The 18,543-nt window shown below is 39.5% G+C and overlaps 1 protein-coding gene across 2 annotated transcripts; it reads right to left on the bottom strand.

Moving 5' to 3' along the window:
- Positions 1–463: 463 nt before the first annotated feature.
- FASTKD2 (FAST kinase domains 2) lies at positions 464–18,309 on the bottom strand. 2 transcript variants are annotated; one of them, XM_042244100.1, is made up of 12 exons: positions 18,080–18,309; positions 16,763–17,582; positions 13,733–13,836; positions 12,729–12,837; positions 12,334–12,457; positions 11,937–12,076; positions 10,673–10,845; positions 5,769–5,932; positions 3,902–4,114; positions 3,403–3,487; positions 1,615–1,729; positions 464–667 (listed from the first exon to the last, which is right to left on the bottom strand). In XM_042244100.1, the coding sequence occupies exons 2-12, from the start codon at positions 17,480–17,482 to the stop codon at positions 548–550; spliced, it is 2,067 nt and encodes a 688-aa protein (XP_042100034.1). In that variant the 5' UTR covers positions 17,483–17,582; positions 18,080–18,309; the 3' UTR covers positions 464–547. The 2 variants fall into 2 exon arrangements, with proteins under 2 accessions (XP_042100034.1, XP_004004909.3); XM_004004860.5 differs by having other exon boundaries at positions 18,251–18,309.
- Between the last annotated feature and the right edge of the window lie 234 nt (positions 18,310–18,543).

The following is an 18,543-nucleotide window of genomic DNA, read 5'->3' as shown; positions in this document are numbered from 1 at the left end:
TTGAGTGAACTCCGGGAGTTGGTTATGGACAGGGAGGCCTGGTGTGCTGGGATTCATGGGGTCGCAAGGAGTTGGACATGACTGAGTGACTGAAATGAACTGAACTGGAGAACCTAGTCCAATTGCTTTGTGGCCAGTGCTTGAAAATGTTGTCCATAACTGAGTCCTAAAATAGCTTAGATTCCAAGCCGAGGACTGCCCACATCAAATTACCTGCAAACCATCACAACTGAGAAACCAGTTTTTAATGCATCAAAGCTAATGAGAAACAGTAAAATCTACAGCTCATGAATCTGTCGGGTATCTGGGTACTGGAAGGAATAGGTACTACTGCAAAGATGACCCTTCTGGAATTTTCTCAGCATATTCTAAAGTGCCAGTAACAACATTTCTTTCATTCTTAACACTAATTTTAACAGTGAACTGAAGTAACACTTTGTATGATAGTGAGCAGTCAGGTAAATTACATCGACAACTGAATGATAGTATTTATTAAAGTTATTTTTACAAATTCAGGTCTCCAAACACTAAAAGGTTGCTTTTCACTCTAACATGTGCTTTGCAAATGTCTATCAGCAGCAGACAGTGCTTTGGGTGAGTAGATTTCAGTCTTCAAAACTGCGGCTGCATCCTTCATCTCTAGCTTTTCCACCTCCCAATTATTGACCTTACCAAAGAAAGAGGAAAATAATCAGTTTGCAGGAAGATGATGACATATAAAAGCTAGTTTTGACACCCAAGGATATTAAAATAACATCAAGCCAACCACTTACAATTTATGCACATTTTTAAAAGTTTAGTTATGACTATATATACTAGGGCTGAAGAAAGCTCTCACAGTGAAAGTTACAAAAACTTTAAAGGTCCTCTAAAGGGTGCAAACATTTCTTTTTTGGGATAATCTTCCTTAGAATATACATAATAGCCAAAATGAAAAAAAAAAAGTGTTACAGATTAGCTCATTAGAGAAACGGGCCATCTTAACTTTGATAATCCAGGCATGATCCAGTTTTAGATACTAAAGTATCATAACGAAGATTCAAATGTTTACATTTCACATTATATGCAGGACCAAATGACTGGCATTTAGATCAATCCTAACATTAATATAAATATAAACTTATTTGTATGGTCCTCACTCCATACAGATATCTTAAGGCTACTCAAGTTTTGGTGTTCAGAATCAAATGAAGTACAGAGAGGGAAGAACTATCCTCTTACAACCCTCCAGCATTTTCTAGTAAGAAATATCCTTAATGGCCTCACACTGACCCATGAAAACAAAGCTTTAATCAACATCTTTTCTTCTCCTGTTTAAGATAACCTAGAAACTGAATATGGTTTCATGTTCTTAAATAGGAAAATATATTATTTACATTTTTCCACTTAAAAAAAAGGTTAAATTATCAAACCCCGAGTAAATGACTAGTAATCAACTGAGCAGAAACAAAATCATGTACCAGAAATGTTCTTCTTCAAAGAAAACAGTAAGCAAAACACTTATTCCAATACTGTTGGCAGTTTTTCTAGTCCTGGTAACCAACTTCAACCATAACATTCCTGGCAGAATGAATACCAGTAATTGAAGATGATTTCATTTGCAATTTTTCTTACCAAGATTACATGAAAACCCATTATTTTCAAATGCCGCATTTTCATAGCAAGGTATCCTTTGGGGTGGGTTGAATCCAAACAGTAAGCAGATTTAGGAACACAGAGTACAGCTACTCTGAAAACAAAAAGACAAACTAGTTACTAATGAGATGACTGTGTACCACCCTGCTGTATTCTTGTTCTTTGGAGATTTCAAAGCTGAGCCCTCCACTGACCGCATTCCTCACCATTCCCTCCTGTACTAGCCCTTCACTTCCTCATTACCTGGCCTGTGCAGACATTTCAGTATGTGAAGGCTACTTAGGAACCAAAAGCTTATAAAGATGTTTTATACAAATAGTATCTCTTAACCATCTTTAAGAATGGCTACATTCTTCATGAGGAAAATTTCCAGATATGAAAGCACCCATTTTAGGGCTTTCTTATACAGAGGTAATCGCTGATCTAAATATAATTATTTATGCCACTAGAAGTATTGGTGTAGATAACATTAAATGGAAAATGCTCTGTTTGTACATATTGTCTCCCCAAGAGAGAAGCATTTAAAAACCAAGATAGGGAGGCCAAAAACAAGAGATAGACAAGACTGTTGAAAAGATAGTATCTGTATGTGTAAAAAAAACTGAAGGTGTAATTTTTTTTTCATTGTTCACGGCCTTTTGGAAAGATTAAGTTCACTGGGGGAAAAAGACATTTGTATCCTTACTGTTTCCTGTGATACTATTCTGTTACCTGAGATAAAGAGAAATAAATTTTATATCTTTAAAGGAACACTGATTTCTCATTTCTTCTCAGTACTTTAGGCTGAGAGCTATTACATTATATAATTATGCCAGAACAGTTGAATTCCAGAAAAAGAAAAACGATCTTCCAATGAGGCCAGAGAGAAAGGCTTTCCTTAAGGGGAGATAGGCGCCACGTATAGGGAAGACAGAGGCTGAAAAAGACGGCCAAGGAGCAATGTAGATGGATTTGCAAAGGAGCAAAAGTTACAGAGCTGTGAGTGGGAAGTGACGGGCAGATAAAGAGTTTGAATCCCTACAGACTTTTTTCTGTACCTCTCTCTACGTATTCATGTCCTACAAAGCAGTAGGGGATGTAAGTCGCCTGGGGTCAGGATCCATCTGACTCAGCTCTGTGTGCCCTGCAGGCACTAGCAAAGCCATTCCACAAAGGCTGACTGAACATGGGGTGTGAACACAGGGTGTGTGCAACACGACCTGATCCAGCTGCTTACAAGGCAGAACGTGCTCTTGGGGAGCAGCATCAATTTATCCCAGAGACACCTTCTGTACTGTGTGAGGCGAGGCAACTACTTCTAATTAACCTCAATATGGTTCGATCCATATACAATATACCTTAATTAAAAAACTAAAGTTTTTCTACCTTTTGATAGGTTTGACTGGTAGAACAAAATATTTATACTGGGTATTTTATTTGGGTAGAAGTCTTAATTCTTTAGGATCACTATTTCATTATCTTGTCAAAAATTCACACTGTGCTGATGGTTTCAATTATGTCAATGTTGTTTGATTGCACTGTTTAGCTTTAAATCCTAATTTTTTAGAACTGCCTGTTTCATTAAATGGCCAACTCCAACCCACGGTCCTCAACTGCAGTGTCTACATATATACCTAAAGAGTAGACTAATGGATGAGACATCCCTAGGTACGTAATAAGCTCCATACAAATAGAAAGTCTTTGTATTGTTACTGCTATTTAATACAAAGTCTTTGAGAATTAAGATTTAAATACAGACAGCTCAGCAGATGAGTATGTGTAAACAACCTCTGAATATCTGTAGAAGTTACCACGTCCACATCAGAAAATGGAAGCACTTGGGTCCGGTTAGCATCCATTCTGATTTCAAAATCTGGAAGAAAAAAAAAATTGATACTAATTTTTCAAACACTGCTCAGTGATTTTTTTTGTTTAAAAATGACTACTACTACTACCAATAATGACAATGGCAACAGCTAAGGTATACTGAGCTTACTTACATGTGCCAGATACTAGTCTGGATTTTACATGTATTGTCTCATTTGTAGGTCACAGGAACCGTATGGGGTGGGTGCTATTATTACTGCCATTTTACACATAAGGAAAGAGGCTTGCGAGTGCTGAAAGCAGGGCACTAGTAAGCCGGGGAGTGAAAATCCACACCCAGGTAGTCCAGCTCCAGGGCCAGCGCTGCACCACACTAAGCTGCCGCAGTAAACTCCTAATCTTTTGTCAGAAAAAAATAAATATAAAGTAAAACAGAAGAAGCTCGTATAAAGTCCCATACCAATAAAATAATTATGTGGCAACTGTACACTTTGTGAGAAGCACCCTTCCCCCAGAAGGTCACTCAGCACTGCGGCAACCTTTGGCTGTGGACAGAAGGTTGTGGGGGGTAACTGTGGCAACGCCAAGTCCAGGTCCTTGTGACAAGGAGCATCATCGAGTTTTAGACAAGCAGCCACAACATGAAGCCTGTGAACATTCCTCTCCACGTCACCTAAAAAAAAAAAAAATGTAGTTAAGAAAAATATTAATGTCACATTAAAGAAACTGTATTAATGTACCTATAATTCTGATTATTTGCTTCTTATCAGGAGGGATTTCTCTATGTCCCCCAAGTTCCCACAGTGTGTAGATCTGTGCCTGTACCTGATAAGGTTTTAAGGTTTAAAATACCTTTCAAGTATTTTTCCTTGAAAAATTTCCTCACTCGTCACTAAACTGATGAGGAAATGCTCAAGAATATTAAAACGCACCCTGATTAACTAAGGGCAAAGTTGGAACTAGAATTCAAGTCTCTTGGGTTCACAGCTGCTTTCCCTACATTAGACTGCTTGAAAAATCAGCACATAGTATTCCTCTGCCACACTTCAACTCTGAAATTTCATTCCACTGTTTTTAAAAGGATTTCAAATAACCCTATTTCCCAGATATGGGCTTCCCAGGTGGCGCAATGGTGAAGAAGCCACCTGCCAATGTAGGAGACCCAAGAGATTTGGGTTCGATCCCTGAGTCGGGAAGATTCCCAGGAGCAGGAAACAGCAACCCACTCCAGTATTCTTGCCTGGAGAATCCCATGGACAGAGGAGCCTAGCAGGCTACAGTCCATGGCGTTGCAAAGGAGTCAAACACGATGAAGCAAATGAACATGGGCGTAAGCCTGATACTGCTTTTCCCTTAAAAAAAAAAAAAGAATAATAATAATATTTATTTATTTGGCTGCACCGGGTCTCAGTTGCACATGTGGGGTCTAGTTCCCTGACCAGGAATCAAACCCAGGCCCCCTGCATTGGGGACGTGGAGTCTTAGCCACTGAACCACCAGGGAAGTCCCTGATTTTCCTTCTTTTATAGTAAAAGACAATTAATTTTGGTTTTAAGAGTAAATAAATTCATTACTTTGCTAACTATTTGGTTTCTTAATCTAACAGCTGTGCCCTCATTATAGACCATGGGTGGCAAAGCTTTATAGCTGCAAAAGTTGACTAAACTTGGCTTCAAATGTGACATGTAAAGATTAGAAGTATAAATACCTCTGATATGGACATAAAGAGCAACTTGAACATTTAGTCTTTGTATAGGTGCATAAAGTGTAAGTAAAAAAAACAGTGACGATGTGTTTCTTACTCCTGCCGGCTATGTGCAGGGTCTGTCATTAAAGGAGGCTCCACAGGGACTTCCCTCATAGCTCAGTTGGTAAAGAATCTGCCTGCAACGCAAGAGACCCTGGTTCAACTTCTGGGTTGGGAAGATCCACTAGAGAAGAGATAGGCTACACACTCCAGTATTCTTGGGCTTCTCTGGTGGCTCAGCTGGTAAAGCTGCAATGTAGGAGACCTGGATTCGGTCCCTGGGTTGGGAAGATCCCCTGGAGAAGAGAAAGGCTACCCACTCCAGTACTCTGGCCTGGAGAATTGCACGGACTGTATAGTCCATGGGTCACAAAGAGTAGGACACAACTGAGCGACCTGACTTTACAGGTTTGTTGGCTTAAAGCATGGCCCTTTGACGTCACTATCTTTGGTCCTTTCATTAGGAGCACCTGCTCCAGAAGGTTTAACTGGCACTGCTGCAACTGAGCCCCTATTGAGAATCACCAGGTAGCCTGGCAGTACTGCCTTATTTCAGTCACACTGCACACTGACATCCTACCTGACGTCAGCAGATCATCAATGATGTCCTTCTGAAGAAGCTGATTAATGAGGGCCAGGGGAAAATGGTTCATAAAGCAAAATGAACACACTGCATTTAACAGGTTTTCAGAAGATATGTGGTGAAGACTACCAGTCAGAGCACTGGCCATAACTTCTAGGAACCTAGAGGGGCAGAAAAGAAACTTGGCTTACAAATGAAAAGACAAGATCATAATAGCGCTAGTGAGGTGTCACAGGACCAACGGCTTTCAGTGGATAAAACCATCAGGCTTGCATCTGCACTAGGTCTTCACACATCTTTCAGGTCAGCTGATTCTCATAACAAATACACACATTCAGTAAAGGTGAGCTGCCATGGTATGTCTTACATAGAGCAGATATTTATAGGCTTTAACTCATTTAATTCCCATTCAAACTCTATGAGATAGATGTCATTATTATCCTCATAAGAAAAATGAGTAAATAGGCTCAGTGAGGTTGAGTAACTCGTCCAAGGGACACAGCCAGGAAGCAGCAGGGCCAACCCTGAAATCCAAGCTGTTAGGGTCCAGAGCCTTTTAACCACGGTGCTAGGCTTTTATCCTGAGTAAATCTACAAGGCCTGGAATGCCACTACAGGTTTATAACCTATTAAAATTCTGTTGCTATTAATGCTCTGAGCTGAAAGAACCACAGGCCTAATCGTACCACCTCAGCTACGGTTATGTAGGATAACTGAGCACAGATGAAGAGAAGGGAAATCAAGGTTAGTTGAGGCCATGGGCCCAGTGTGAAACTGCTAATAAAGGGCCGAGACACACTTTGAACCCAGGTCAGTTTGACTCTTAAGGCCTAAGTTATATTTCATTATACCAGAAAAAAAAAAGTAGTGCCTGCAAAGTACTCTGCTAGTGTACAGGAAAGAATGTAGACAGGGTGGCTTTGGGGATAAGGAGAATTACAGTAAGTAGAAAAGATGGCAAAAGCAAAGACCACTTGAAACTAAGCACAGAAATGGGAGCCCTGAAAGTGTATCCTATTCACGCTGTGCTAAGTGACCAGTGAGGCGCAGGGCACGTGTGCCCTGAAGTAAGCCCTTAGTAACAGTGAGCCACAAAGGGAACTGTCTGAGATCGACTGGGAGATCCCATGGCGGGAGGAGATGGATGACGAGAAAGGCTGTGGTAGGTCCTAGAGACAACAGTGAGGCAAAGGAGAAGCTGATGGGGGTCTGGAGGAGGCAGCCACAAGGGGTGGTCTGGAGCCCGAGGGGTGATCCCCCCTCCCACTCCTCGTGCCACACTTCACCTTCCGCAACACTGCAGTCTGCGTCATTCCCTGCACGTAGTCCGCTGCTTCTTTCCCTCCTGACTTGAATAGAGTCCTTTCTACACCAGATGCTCTTTCCATGGCTACCTCCTATATCTTTTAAGATCTGCTCAGGTACCATCTCCTCCAGGGAGGACACTTGACATCTGCCCTGACTTTCTACTTCACCAGGCTAGCATCCTGGCACATTCCTTCTCTATCCCTAGGTAACCTGTACAAAACTCCGCCACTTTCATGTTCATGCTATATTTAATTGCCAACTTATGTCTACGTTACCCATTACATAGAATCATCTGGCAAAAAAGGATTATGTCTTACTCACTTTTGTCTTAAGTACCTAAGCACTTAATACAAGTTTTCTGACTAAATGAACAAATACAATTAGAGGAGAAAGAGGATAATATTATTGGAAAAGAAAGAGTCAAAAATAATCAGCTAAAAATTCACCAAGTTGTAAACACTGAATACGCACAGCTCTTTACATGCTGTTACTCATACCTCAATAGAGTGGAGCAGGAAATGGCAACCCACTCCAGTACTCTTGCCTGGAGAATCCCATAGACAGAGGAATCCATGGGTTGTAAACGGTTGGACATGAATGAGTAGCCAAGCACACAAAGTGGTTTAAAAAAAAACACTTGACATGGTACTTGATAAACAGTAAACAAAACAAACAAAAGACCAAGAATGAGCTGACTTTCAGAATTACTGATCTTGAGACCCCTGTGGAATCTCTGGTGACCATACACAACCCGGAGCTCAGGAGCACACTGATGGCCAGAGGTGCAAACCAGGATTATCTACAGGGTGGCGAGCACAGATCAAAAAGAGAAGAAACCAAAGGACTGGAGTGACAGAGTTGAAATGGTACATGTTTTCTTCCTAGGTCTTCCTAGGGCTTCAAACCCAGGAAGATATTCTAGATTTAGCACATTCTCTTTACCAGAGGCCATAACATAAATAAAATGATTAAGGAACAGCATGTGGATATACAAAGTGCTAAGTCAAATTTTCTACAACTCTCCTACCTAATCCACCTCTTCCAGTCAACTCACTTCCCAAATGCTTCAAGTTACTGCTCCTAAAACCTTTGCCATTCCACCCTAGCAGGCCATCTTCCTTTCTCCTTCCTCCATAAAGCATTCATTTGGTACCTATCATATTGCCTTCCTCTCAATATACATGACTTGCCTCCTTCTCTATCCTAAGAAGGATGGAGAACACAAACTTCTTTATTTATAGTCCTCAAAATACCAACTTCAGGCAACTGCACATTCATGGACATTCAGGAATTTCTTATTGATTAATCTCAATCTATTAGCGACTCTTATCACTCCTACTTCTCCAAAGGAGAAATGCTGAGGTAGGAGGGTAGAGTGAAACCGCAGTTCCTCAGTCTCAGCACGGCTGACAATCTGGCCTGGATAATTCGTTCTTGCAGTGCTGACTCGTGCACAGTAGGGCATTGGCAGCATCCCCAGCCTCCACCCACTAGAGAGTGTACAACAACCCTCTCCCCCCACCTCCCCAGCCACACAAAAACTAACGTCCCCAGATACTGCCAAATGTCCCCTAGGAGGCAAAACCATGGCCAATTGAGAACCAACGAGTCAGACGAAAGCAGAGCAGAGCAGACAAGTACAACATTCACGGTTCCCCCTCAGTATGACCTGTTCCTAGTTGTGTTTTGTTGAATTTCCTAACCTGTGTAGCTACTTAAGGTTACCTTTGTTATCCATCCTCTATTTCCAACGTAACAATTTTACTGGACCAAATTATCTCCTGGGACACCTACAGTCAACTGAAAAACTCCCTAACTATTCAGTGTTTGTTCTGTGAATTCTACGGAATTCATGCGGCTGTTTCTGGAGTTTTAATTACTACTCAGCTTAACAATGCTACTTACTCCAGTATTCTTGCCTGGAGAAACCCATGGACAGAGGAGCCTGGCAGGCTACAGTCCATGGGGTCGCAAAGAGTCAGGCACAACTGAGCGACTAACAATTTCACACTTTTCACTTTCACATCTTAACAGTATTTGTCAAGAAGGGGCAGGAGGAACATAGGAGCCAGCTTCATAATAAAACCAAGAGTGGGTAGTAGAGGAAGGCTGAATTTGGGGAGAATCTTTCCAACCTTTATTTCATGTCTATTCTGTGCCAGGCTCTGTGCTACGTTTAGAAACACAGGCACCTGGGTCTGACACTAGAAAGCTCTGCAATTGTGGAGAGAGGTTTATTGACAAATAACTGCAGCTATGTGTCAAGGTTCCACCAGAGATTTCTATAAGACATGACAAGCACAGGAGCTCTGATGGAGACATAAAGGAAAGCACAGGACACATATAGGAAGTGAGTCTTTTTGGAACAATGGAGGGAACAGTGAGCAGCTGCTTTTCTTGGCCCAGCATTTCTTTGATCACCAGAGCCAAAGAAACGGGCATGTGACCCAAATTCGCTCAATCAGATTTTCTCTTCTGTAAATCTAGATCTTGAGAAAAAAAAACACAGGGACAAAAAGCTGATGGAGCCAAGCTGGGCATGCATGCTCAGTTGCTCAGCCATGTCCAACTCTTTGCAACCCCATGGACTGTAGCTTTCCAGGCTCTTCTGTCCATGGGATACTCCAGGCAAGAATACTAAAGCGGGTTGCCATTTCCTACCCCAGGGGATCCTCCCAACCCAGGAACTGAGCCTGTGTCTCTTGCGTCTCCTGCATTGGCAGGGGGATTCTTAACCACTGCATAAGCTGGGAGCCAAGCCACTTGGTGGCCAAGAAATGGCCTGTGAACCCTGCCACTGAGACCCTCAGAACTGCCACAGTTTATTCCTTCAAGGCCTTAATCTAATAATTACTGTGTATCAGGCACTGCCTTAAGATTCTGACACAGGTTAACTCACTTAATCCTCATAACAATGATTATTAAATTGTACACTATGATTAGAAATAAGTCATTATTCATCCCCATTTTAACAGATGAAGAAACTGAGGTACAGGTAAGTTACAGGTAAGGTAAAGTTAAGTAGATAATGAATGGCAGAACTAAGATTCAAACCTAAGCAAGATGTCTCCTGGGTCTGCACTTTTAATCACTCTTCTAACAAATGACATGTTATATACGTTTCTGGTTTTTAACAAACCCTTAACTGATCTAGAGAAAGAAAGATGTTCTGGGTGGAAAGAAGAGGTCTGAAAGAGTCTGGCACATCTGAGAAATTGCTGTGTTTATTAGCAGAAATGTATGATTGGAGTTAAAATGAAAAGAACAGAAAGCGGTAGTTTGGGACCAAATAAAGAGCTAGGGTCAAAACTGAACTATAAACTAGGGTGCTAAGGGAATAAGTTGGGTAAAAGCTTGAAACGAAGTCTCCTACACTGAATTATCAAATACACTGCAAAGAACAACAACAAAAGAGCAAAAGCAAAGCGTGTATCTTTATCAAAGATAAAACTGTCTACCTTCATAAATAAAGAATATTATGCTTTATTTCTGGACAGGGATGGGTTTGCTTGTGAGGACTCATTGAGCTTTGTTAATCTTTTCTATAAATACGATATGCGGCAATAAAAAAGTAAAAATGAACAAGTACATACTCGTGGGTCTGGCATTTGTAGAAGTGATTGAGAGAAGAATATACATTAAGAATACCGACAAGGCTTTTCACATTTAGGAAGCCAGGTTCATCTGCTGCTTTCTTTATAAATAAGTCCATCAAACCAACAGGTCGAAAGCCAAAGTTTTCAAATAAAATGAGGAGAAAAAGAACCTAAAAAACAGAAAGAATTGAGGAAAAACTTCTTAAGAATTACAGTGTTATCAGAAATCTTTCCGATTTCAAACAGTTTAAATAGCAACAGAATTGTCCTGATTGAAAAATATTCCCTTAAAAGGAGTAATTATCTTTCCCTTATAAAATATCAAGTTAATAAGCCACCTCTTTTTATAAGCCGAGAAGCAGAGCACACAATGGTTCTCATTTCCAATGTCATTTAAAATAAATCCTTTCCTACATGCTTTTCACACAAAATCTCTGCAAATTACCTTTAAATATCCCTCTTCTGAAGTTTTTCAAAATGACCAAGTCAATTTCAAACTGCTTTCCTTTCCAAACCTAGACACTTCCTATATTCTAATAGATAAAAAATAACTCAAAAATTTCTATGTTCAATATTAAATACTAGAAGTGAGAATAGAGCTGAAATACATTGATTAAAATAAATGTTCGACTTCACCTCTCATTTCCCTCTTTATCATTCTTACAATAAGGACTTCTCTTTTCAAAATCAGTTTCCATAGTAAACACAATATTCACCTCAACCTCCAAAGAGAACTAAGCCAGTAATCTAACAGGGTTACCTCGGCTTCACTATAAAAAGCAGCTTTTACCAGCTGCTTCATTTAGACATTTTATTATTAACACAGGCCCTGAACCTAAAGGCTCTTACCCTTGAAGAACCAAGCAAACTTTCCATACACAGAAGACAGTAATGACATTTTATTCTTCAAAAAGTTTAAGCCCATCATATTACCTATTTTTATTATTCTAAATCTAACAAAGGAAACACAGAAAGGCAGAAATAATCCTTAGTATCCAACCAAAGTACCATATAATATTATGAAAAACAGACTTTGGCAATACAATTTTTGTTTCAGACAGAAAGATGATCAAGATGTTGAACAGTATATAATAGGTAACACTCAGAAATTGTAAGGAGCTAATTTTTCAAAACCAATTCAGCATTGGAATATTTTGGAATCTAAACCACTTTAAAATGATAGAGAAGGATATCCACAAATTAATAAATTAATACATTTCTTGAAAGTTTCTGAGACTTATTCTAAACTACACATACTTACTTTTTTCAACTTCCAGATGTCAAAAGTTGTAGCCACATAATCTGCTATTCCTTTAAAAAGATCTATATTAATATATTGGAGGTCCTTGCAAGACTGCAATATGTTGATCAATATTTTAAAAGGACACCCATGGATGTTACCTTTAAGAATGAGTTAGATAAACAAAAATTACCAGACAATTTTTGACTGTAAGATTCAAGATACTATATACCCAGCACTTTTTTTAGAAAAACAGCACTGTATTTTGTAAAAACAAAAAACAATAATTACAGGTAAAAATAAACTTTAGATCTAACGATATCATCAGATATTTTTTCATATAACAGCAAACAAACAAAACAAATATAGTTCAGAACAGATCGGATGCTATAAACCATGTAAGAAAAATTCCCCTTACTTGTGACTCTCTTACTGCACTCATTCAGAAGGATAATGGAACGGTGATTCATGGCGGCCAGCACGGAAAACATGTGCTGGCAATTCAAAACAGAGAACTGGTCTAATTCTTTCAAGGCTTTCATCTAAAGAAAAATAAATTTTATCATTTGTGGTAAAATAAATTAAAATCTTATATTTAAATAAAAAAGGATAAAGTTTGAGCAAAATGACTCAGACATAGAAAGGTATGTAAACACATCTACACATAAATATTTCTACTATTCCACTTAAGCAAAGTTATATCCAAAAGCACAACAATGTCCTCCTAATAAACTGACTTTAGGAGATGATAGCAAATCACAGGAAATATCTTTTTCAAATTTTACCCAACAGAGAAAATTCAGAAAGTATTACCTCCAATTTCCTTTTAAGACCAATCGGAGCATCTTTTCCAATACTTCTCATTACAGTTTGTAATGTGAAGACATGTTTTATTTTCCAAACTTGCTCATCAACTAGCATCCTGTCATCAAACACAACAAATACCACAGTCTTAGGATCTTAAAACAAGAAGAGAAATCTTAAAAGTCAGCTGGTCTAGTTCCTACTTATAGGCAAGGAATATGAAACCCAAAAAAATGAAATATCTGCCCACGAGAGTTTAAACAGTTAGTGAAAGCTCCAGGACCTGACCGGTATTCTTTTCTCTCACATTATTTTGCTATCTTTGTGCATAAACAAATACCAGGAGATTATATTAAGACATCCCAATGCATAGCCATGAAATTGGGAATTAAAAATTATTTTCAAAAACCTATGACATAAGATTAGGTGCATCAATTTTATAAAAACTCAACCTCCTTTGCAAGCTGGGCTACTGTCATGTGACCCCCACATAGTGCCCAAATAACCATTATGAACTGAGCATGTATCAGTTTTCCCCCGGCCCATGTTAATACTATGTTTTAAGATAATTTTAATGTTGTCCACACTTTTTCTTATACTGAATCCTGAAAGAAGCATTATTTCTAGCTTCACCTGTTCCAAAGTCAAGATTTAAGTTTAATAAGCTATTAAAGATCAGCTTCCCTTGTAGGTCAGTTGGTAAAGAATCTGCCTACAATGCAGGAGACCTGGGTTTGATTCCCAGGTCAGAAAGATCCCCTGGAGAAGGAAATGGCAACCCACTCCAGTACTCTTGCCTGGAGAATCCCATGGACAGAGGAGCCTGGCAGGCTACAGTCCATGGGGTCGCAAGAGTCTGACACAACTTAGCAACCAAACTGCCACTGCCACCAACAAAGTTTTTTACGCCCCCACTTAAAAAAAAAAAAGTTGTTCAATTTTCATCTTGGTTTTTGATTTGAGATAAGAGAAAAAGAGAAAGCCACTTGAAGAAAGTGTAAGAGAGTTCTCACCGCAATCCTGCCGAAAGAACATCCACATTCTTGCATGGCTCCATTGTGTTTAAGATAGTTGACAAAACTGAAAGACATTTCTCATCACACTCATTGATACGTTCCTATTGAAATGTAATCAAAAAACACTATAGGTAACGAGTTCATAGTAGATGACCTCACCCAAGCAAAACCACTGAACTGATGCTTTCAACTAAAGGACTAAGCATCAAACCAATTATTCAGAGTCAGTCCACAATAAACAGGAACTTTGGAAAATCAGTGAACTTTTCAAATAATCGATACACATTCTTTTTGTATCAACAATTTCTTTACACTTTCAATTACCACTGAAAATGATTTGACATTGATTATATTCCTCCACTTCTGAAATAACTTTCATCAAGCATTATTTTTACCCCTTCTTGAGACCGAAGGCCATCATGGTGAAAAGTGCAGTAATAAACCATAGGACAGTTTTCCCACCCCTCGTGAATCTTACATTGCTGTGCTTACAATTTCCCTATATTCTTTGCTGAGTATCAAACTGCAACCTCAGTTGTAAACTTTCTAATTCACATCTGCTGTCACATTTTACCACCACTATCTTGATCTCAAGAGGAACCCAGGCCCCCTGGATCCTTCTTTCAAACCCTTTGAATCAGGGTATTACTTTAGTTCCAGAAAGGGCCTAATTTAGAAAGTGAACAGTAATAGCACAGCTCACCTAGTGCTCTACAATTTAATCACAACTAGTCTATACACCTCACAAGAGTACTTGTAATCACACCTGCAAGATGTATGCTCCTTTGCTAAAATTACATGACCAACAAGCCACAATGCCTCAAATCAGAAGCAGATATTGATAAGAAATGGATACTGCTGGAAGGGAAAAAGGTCTCATTCCCATGAGAGGGTTTCCATTATAGCATTCCACCAATATCTCCTATAAAAGACAAGACCACCTGGCTAGGTGTTTGAAGGGCAAGCTTCACTGATGATATATTTCATACCTAGCTAAAATGTCTTTGCAACATTCCCACATGTTAGTGAGATACAATTATATGTAGAGATAATCTGACCCCAAATACCGACTGGTCATATTTCACCAATGAAGATACTATGATGATGGGAATACCTGTCCAAAATTCATTTAGAGAATCACTGACCAGGTAAAGTGACTTACTGCAATTACTTTTAAGTAACTATATAGGGAACAGAGTCTACCAAAAAACACAGATATTCTGCAGTTTAAATAAACACACACAATACAAATTAGTTACTGGTTGAAAACATATGGAAATCACAGTAATGTTAAAAGTTTAAAACTCTCAAATATCTACAAACTCAATAGGATACATGTCAGATCATCCTCAGAAAATTCCTATCTTTAAAAAAAATTTATTTAATTATGATCATTGAGTTTCAAAGTCTGAAGAGCCCACTCTTAAGAGGTAAACAATTACTTAAAGAAACTATTCTTTTTCTTGGCCAACCTGGTGTCATTTCAGTGACATTGGAGAGGACACTGACTCCTTTGTTTGAAACTAAAAGTGGTTCCCCCACCCAATTTCATTTTTCCAATAAATTTTCCACTCACAGAGTGATCTAAATACTAACTGGAGCAGCTTGACCTTTGCTTAAAATACTCCAGTGGACCCCCACTGCCTATAGCATAAAGGCAAACTCCTTAGCCAGGCATAAAAGGCTCTTTATGATTCAGCCTCTTTTTTCCCGAACCTCATGCCCTGTCATGACACCAACCCGTCCTCCTTGACAACCACAGGAACAATTTCCTAACAATTCCCTCAAACTCATAACCCCAATAATCCGTACTTCAACCACAGTGAACTACTTTCAGCTCCCCAACCTTTTCTCCAGGATTTGAACATACAGTCTTCTCTACTTGAAACACCATCTCCTTTGCTATCAACCTTCTCACTGACTGCTGGCCATCCCTTGCATTCAGCTTAGACATCATCTCCTACTGGGCTTGAATTTTAGCTCTACTATGACAAGGTGTTTGTTCATTAAACCAGCAAGTATTTATCAAAAACCTACAAATGGTGACATTAACAAATATGTGGCCTTGGGCAAGCTATTTAACCTCTCTAAGCCTAAATTTCCTAATCAGGAAGAAGTAACAATAACTACTTTTAAAAGCTACACTGAGAATTATATGAGACCATCCTCCTTTCAAACTCTGTATATATCACTGCTTCAAACAGTAATCTTGTATCCTTCTCCCCCATCACCTCTTCCCATCATGGAGGCATTCTCCCAACTAGGTTTGAAGCCCCTGGTTACACACTGTGTATATTTTTCTTTCATTGCACTAAAAGCTCTATGTGGCCCTTATTTTGTAATTGTATTCCCAATGATCAGTGCTACAATTTCGTAGTGTCTACAATGTCATAAATGTATGAATGAATATTGGTTATTTTTGTAATTGCCTACAAAGTATCTGTTGTCCCCTCTACATTACAAAGGCATGAATTATGTTCTCCATATCTTTACATCCCTAGTAACAAGTGTAATAACTAATCCACAGGTGACAGCCAATGAACACTTATTGCGTGAATAAATAAATTCAGTAGTTGTGACTTTAGCCAAGTTGCTTAACAATATCTCTTTCTTCACCTGCTAGAGTAACACCAACCTCACACAGCTATTGTGAAGATTAAACAGGACAACACAAGTAAACGGTATATAGGGAGTCAATAAATACTAGCTTCCTTCCCTTCCCTTCTCTCCTCCTTTCAACTACCCAACCTGTTCCTGTATATTTTGTCTCTCTTCCCCCTTTAGCTTATTCACTATTACTCAACTCCGGAGAAGAAAAATGGGGCAAGTGTTCATAAACTTCTAAAGCAAAAGAAAGATCTTGCTAACTTGAGGTATCTAAATAATAGAATATTAGACTCTACGCAGAAAGAAATGTAAACTACCATTCCAATGATAAGTTTCATTCAAGGAGGCTATATGTCTACTTCCTATCATTCTTTCAAGATTTGCTAAACCGAGTATATTCACACCTCCTTTTGATTTTACCTGGACCACCCTCAGCAAAGTCTGTACGAGCAGAGTGTTCTGAGGAATCCCAAGCTTCACTATAGCATGAAGACTAAACAGCAGGTTGTCGAAATACATGATCTTGGCTTCTCTCATAACGTGTTCACACAGCTGGTTAAACGCAGGGTGGTTAAACATCAACTGTTTTTCAAAGCGCTTCTGATCCTCGGACATGCGTTTGGCAACTGTCCACATGGCTGAGAAATAGTTACTACTGGGAAATTTAGGTGCTTTTGAAAATATATCTAACACATCACTCAGGGAATTACACTCCTGAGACAGTTTTTCACTGCTGATTAGGGTTGGTTTTCTTCTCTTGGTGAGAACATCTTCATCAGAGGCTTCCTGATGAAAGCTTTTCTTCAGTTCATTAACAGAGACAGGAAAGTGTTTTGAATCAAAGGACAGTCTTCTAGGACAACGTAGTTTGTCAACTGTAAATACTGTTACGGTGCTTATGCCCTTTTTTTGACAGCCATCACCTTCTGATTTAAAAATTAAAGCATCCTGAAACAGATATCTAGTAGATGAATGCACTGTATTGCCAAAGGTATTTAAGAGGTTTCTTCGGTTCCAGTTTGAGTAAGTAATATTTGGTCTGCAAAATGCCAAAGGACATAGCCTCACAGTTCTGCCTGTTGGAACTAAAGTACTGACTTGTCTGAGGTTCCATAAAAAGGAACCCGCTCTGTTATTCATTTTCTAGTTACTTAAGTACTTTCAAAAGACTTTAAAGTTATCAAGATGACACACACGTCGCTTCTACATATGAAAAAAACTCATGTCTGCCGTCGTTTTCCTGCAGGGGAAGGGGTTATAAGAGAAACAAAAATTAGAGTAAAATTTCTACTTAAAAATATAAAACCCATGTAACAGAGACTAAAGTGGGGACTTAGGGAGACATTAAGATTTACCTTAAAAGGGTAAAACCAATTTACCAAACACGGGCTTCTTCCACCTCTACCACAATGTGTATACACAGTCTTAAAGGAGCAAGCTTACTTTGGAAGTAGTGGATGCATAAATAAGTCTTAAAAAAAAAAAAAGTGGGTTTCTGACGGGAAAGTTTTCATATAAAGCTTTCTTTGCAGTAAGAGATTTTACGGAGATGTCGGCAATAAAAATTAAGGGCTTAACCGTGATGGATACTTTTTAACCCGAGGATTTAACAGCAGCTAAACACGAACTGTTAAAATAAGGCCTTGGACAAGCACAACGGTTCAGGGGAGGAAGCAGCAAACTGAAGTGATGCTTGCTCGTGGCCTGCGTTTGGGAGAGAGATGCAACCAGTCTCACCAGGTCTCAGAAGCGGTGTGAGGAGTCCGTGCTTCCGGAGCCGGGCCTCTTGGTATGAACCCACCTCCCTCAACTTACTTCCCGGGCAACTTCGGAGACCTTTCTCCGAAAGGCAAGAAGTCTAAGGCGTAGTACAACCAACTGTTCCGCTTAAGTTCGTCCTCCACTCACCTTAGAGTAGAAGCCTGTGATTGTAGACAGGCGCGGCCATGACAGTTTCCCCGCGAACTGAGAGAATCGCGAGATTTTACGGATCCCTCGTAGGTCAAAAAGTGTTTGTTCGCGGACGGTTGGAAATATTTAGAGTGAAGAAAGCCTACCGAAAAGAATGACTACTTTTTCTTAGCCGCAGGGAACAGGCACGAGGGAGACCGCATAGCTTTTAGTAGCAATATATAACATTGCTCCCCAACATCTTTCCAGCTGGGCGCCAGAGTCCGCGCTCAGCTGGCGAGTGCGCCTGC

The sequence above is a fragment of the Ovis aries genome, chromosome 2 (assembly GCF_016772045.2).
Source record: "Ovis aries strain OAR_USU_Benz2616 breed Rambouillet chromosome 2, ARS-UI_Ramb_v3.0, whole genome shotgun sequence".
In the NCBI taxonomy this organism is placed as follows: Eukaryota; Metazoa; Chordata; class Mammalia; order Artiodactyla; family Bovidae; genus Ovis; species Ovis aries.
The sequence above is the reverse complement of the archived record's forward strand: the minus strand, read 5'-3'. Positions and strand labels throughout refer to the sequence as shown.